The sequence below is a fragment of the Temnothorax curvispinosus genome, unplaced genomic scaffold, assembly GCF_003070985.1.
Source record: "Temnothorax curvispinosus isolate PA1 unplaced genomic scaffold, ASM307098v1 QBEX01013633.1, whole genome shotgun sequence".
Classification (NCBI taxonomy): Eukaryota; Metazoa; Arthropoda; class Insecta; order Hymenoptera; family Formicidae; genus Temnothorax; species Temnothorax curvispinosus.
The window spans coordinates 1-3,776 of NW_020223413.1; the positions used below are offsets into that span (position 1 = coordinate 1).

Below are 3,776 nucleotides of genomic sequence, written 5' to 3' on the forward strand. Positions count from 1 at the left end.
TCTCTCTCTGGTGAGTACGGTGTGTGCACGTCCGTTGTGTTGCTCCTGTCTTAAGTGCATATTTTTTCTGCCGCAAGCCGCCTTCGGGCTTTTTAGTTGCAGGTTCTTGCAAGTCTTTTGTTGCTCGTCACGTGCTGTTATTAGCACGCATCGGGCTATCGCCGATTCCTGGTATTTGCATGACGAATGTTCTCATTATTGCGCTATTATTTCTGAGAATCATTCCCTGGAGGATGCTGTCCTTTTCTGCGCATGCGCCTGCCGCTTGATCTGTACTTTCCTACACCTGCTGTTCTGGCGTGCCGTCGAGTTGGAGTCGATATCGACGTTCGACGATCGATATTGGGACTTCGAGCTGTCTCATACACAGTGTGCTCGGGTCCATGTCAGTCAACTGCTTAGTCACGTCGCGTAACTTGGGCTGTCTACATAGTCGCGTCGTGTAACTTGGGCCACTCGTGTGTCGAACATGGAATCGCGTACATGTGTCAAGTGCAAAAAGTCGATCGCCAACCAGGTGCTCGAGTGCTTGGTGTGCAAGCGGGTGTTTCATCCCGGCTGCATCAAGGCCCACGCTGCAACCAAGTATGCGGATACTTGCTGCAGAGCACTGTCGGCTTCGCTCGGCGCCCCTCCTTCACCGGCCATTGATGTGCACGCTTTCGATTTTTCGGGTGGATCATCATGTGCTCCGATGCAGACTCAGGTACAGGCTCGGGTGCAATCTCATGATCACGCCTCGATTGATGTCATGTTCCGGAAACTGTGTGAACAATTACGGGATTCGGATGCTAAACTCTCTGCCTTCGTCGAGGAGCAGCGTCGTACAAACCATGGTAGAAATACAAGGGTATGCTCATACCGTGTCAGACCACTGCGCATTCCCACCACTTTTGGTCAAGCTTACGTCATATTCGTGTAGCATCGGAATGAATCGGATGTACTCGGTGATTCGCAATGGCTGCGTTCGCTCGGTTCGCTGTTTATGTCGAGTAATTCGTTTGTGATTATTACAGTGTACGCAATGACGTGTAATGTGAAAGGGTGTGGGAACTATCTGGCAAAGACCAGAAAGATCGAAGGAAATAAAATAAAATATTTTTCCTTCCCAAAGGATCCAGCACTGTATAATAAGTGGCGTCAAGCATGCGGAAAAGAAAATATTTTACCAAAAAATGGTATGTACTGTAATGTACCACAGATTTCTCTTGTTTATTATTATAAGCATATATTTAAGAATCTTAAACCTTGTTTGCTTCAGCTAGGATATGTTCGAAGCATTTTGCTGATGAAGCTTTTACGAAGCCCTTACGAGAACATCTACTAGGTTATTCACCTATACGAACTAGGAAGATACATCCTGATGCTATCCCGACGTTGCATCTCCATGCAGTACCTCCACTAACATCAAACGAAAATGTGTTAGCTGAAACAATGCCTTTGCCTGTATCAAATGAAGTTTCGATGGATGTTGAACAGACACCAGCATCGTCCAGTATAGAAGAACAGACACCAGCATCGTCCAGTACAGAAGAACAGACAGCAGCATCGTCCAGTACAGAAGAACAGACACCAGCAAAATATAAAGCAAAATATATAGCCGGATACGTAGCATTTAGATTTAAAAGCACAGATAAAACATTAGGTATTGAAACGCGCCAATTGGAAACAACGGGTGACCAAGATTGGCTGCAAGTTATTTCGCGAGGAAAATGTATGTATCCGAGTGACAAATTATTACAATGTGCTCGTATAATGAATATTGAGTTTGCTAAATATCACGGATCCAGTTTGAATAAAGAAAATCTTATATTTCAAAACTTAGCAAAAATAATAGAACCACAATTGAAAATTAAAATACCGAGAGAGGCATTACTATGCCTCATTAGGACTAGGACATATATTAGGCTGCGCGAAATGAACCGAGCGATTGCAAGCGCAAATCACAGGCAAAAAAGAAGAAAGATGTCAAAATTTACTAATAAAAAACCTGTATATTAAATATTTGCATTTATTGTTATTTGATCTTTTATCTGCATCTTTCCTCTGCATATATAGTTCTTTATGTCGTACGCCACAATATATTTTTGTTTTGCGTCTCAGCTGACAATTCTTTTCCAATCGTTTTCCGACCAGTTTTGATTAAAACTAATAATTCGCAGAATTTTAATAATAAATGACTGGAAATTAAAATCTCGTTTTATGTGAAATTTTTCCGTACGTCGCAATGATTTTTATTCAATGCACACAATTCTTTTTTTCTTAATAATAATAATATTTTCTGTAATATCATATATTTAGACAAATCCACATAAAATAATTATAAAATTCGTCAAATAACAATAACGTTTCTAACATCTACAACGAGAGACAAATTCGGGAAACGATGAGCGTTTATCCGTATGTCACGTGCGTTTTTTATATTTATATATTTTTGTTCATATATATTTATTTATTTATAAAACAGAATTTTCTCTCACATAAATGATCAACATTATTTTGTATTCACATATTGTCCGCTCAAAATGCTTTTATAAATGACTATTATAGATTCGCTGCTTAAATGTGCCGCTCAGTGTGACGTAAGCTTGACCAAGTCGCTGATTGGCTGGGTTCGGAAATATGCGCAAGAGCATACCCTTGTATTTCTACCATGGTACAAACAAGGAGATCAACGATAAATTGAATAGGCTCGGTCTCATTGCGGACACCGTCGCTCTTAACACGCAGCGCATTGACAAGCTTGAGCAAGAGAGTTCTGCTCTGGCGCGCGACGTGCAGGCTTTAAAGGCCGCTCAGCTTGTCCCGTGTGCCCGCGAGGATACTGAGAGGGATCTGTCTGCAGCATTGCGTGTCCCTCGAACGTCGGATTTAATAATCTCTGGCATCCCATCTTCTGTTACCGAGTCATCTTGTGAGCTCGTTGAGTGTGTTTTTCGTGCGCTGGGAATCCCTCAGCTTGTCTCCGACGTTCTCGAGACACGTGATGTTGCGACGCGTGTTGCGTCGTCGGATCATGATGCTGCGTCCGCGTCCGCGTCCGCCCCTGCCGTCGATCGTGCGGACGTTCGGGATCGGCGCAAACCGATCATTGTCGCGCTCAAGTCGCGTGAGATTCGTGACCACATTATCAAGGTCATGCGCGTTAGGCGCCGACTCCCTGTTAGCGACGTTTTCTCAACTAGCAGACCTGGCAACATTTATATAAATGAATTGCTCCCGAGTCACACTTACAAGTTATTGCGCCAAGCGCAAGTCGGGGCGAAGCAGCTGTCGTTCGGGCACGTGTGGAGCAGCGACGGGCGTGTTTTCGTCCGCAAGGACCGTGGCCAGCCACCGATTCCTATCGCCTCCGAGGCTGATCTTGATAGGCTCCAGTGACTCTCGACGGGAGCTGTGGTTCCTCCTGCCTCGCGTGGTCATCTCCGGATTGCGTGCTTCAATGCCTGCTCCCTCCCTGCCCATATCGAGTCAATCCGCGTTCTTTTAAGGTCAAACTTTTTTCACATAATCTCGATCTCTGAAACCTGGTTACACTCTCATATCTCTGACGACTTAGTTCGTATCCCAGGTTACTGTCTGTTACGAGTCGACAGGGAGGGCAGGGAGGGAGGAGGTGTTGCTTGCTTCATCCATGACTCGCTGCGCGCTCGCGTGTTGGCATCGTCGCCTTCGTCCTTCTCCAACGAGCCCGAATTTCTTCTACTCGATGTTCGTGGTGATGCTTACGAGCCTCTTCTGTTCACCTCGATGTACCGCAGACCGCGAGGAAGAAA

The 3,776-nt window shown here is 44.8% G+C and overlaps 2 protein-coding genes across 3 annotated transcripts; both read left to right on the plus strand.

Moving 5' to 3' along the window:
- The first annotated feature begins 16 nt into the window (after positions 1-16).
- LOC112463769 lies at positions 17-3,403 on the plus strand. Its single transcript, XM_025030328.1, has 2 exons — positions 17-824; positions 2,657-3,403. Exons 1-2 carry the CDS (start codon positions 470-472, stop codon positions 3,379-3,381), a joined length of 1,080 nt encoding a protein of 359 aa, XP_024886096.1. The 5' UTR covers positions 17-469; the 3' UTR covers positions 3,382-3,403.
- Positions 894-2,102, plus strand: LOC112463770. 2 transcript variants are annotated; one of them, XM_025030329.1, is made up of 2 exons: positions 894-1,178; positions 1,262-2,102. In XM_025030329.1, exons 1-2 carry the CDS (start codon positions 986-988, stop codon positions 1,999-2,001), a joined length of 933 nt encoding a protein of 310 aa, XP_024886097.1. In that variant the 5' UTR covers positions 894-985; the 3' UTR covers positions 2,002-2,102. The 2 variants fall into 2 exon arrangements, with proteins under 2 accessions (XP_024886097.1, XP_024886098.1); XM_025030330.1 differs by having other exon boundaries at positions 897-1,178; positions 1,266-2,102.
- Positions 3,404-3,776: the final 373 nt, after the last annotated feature.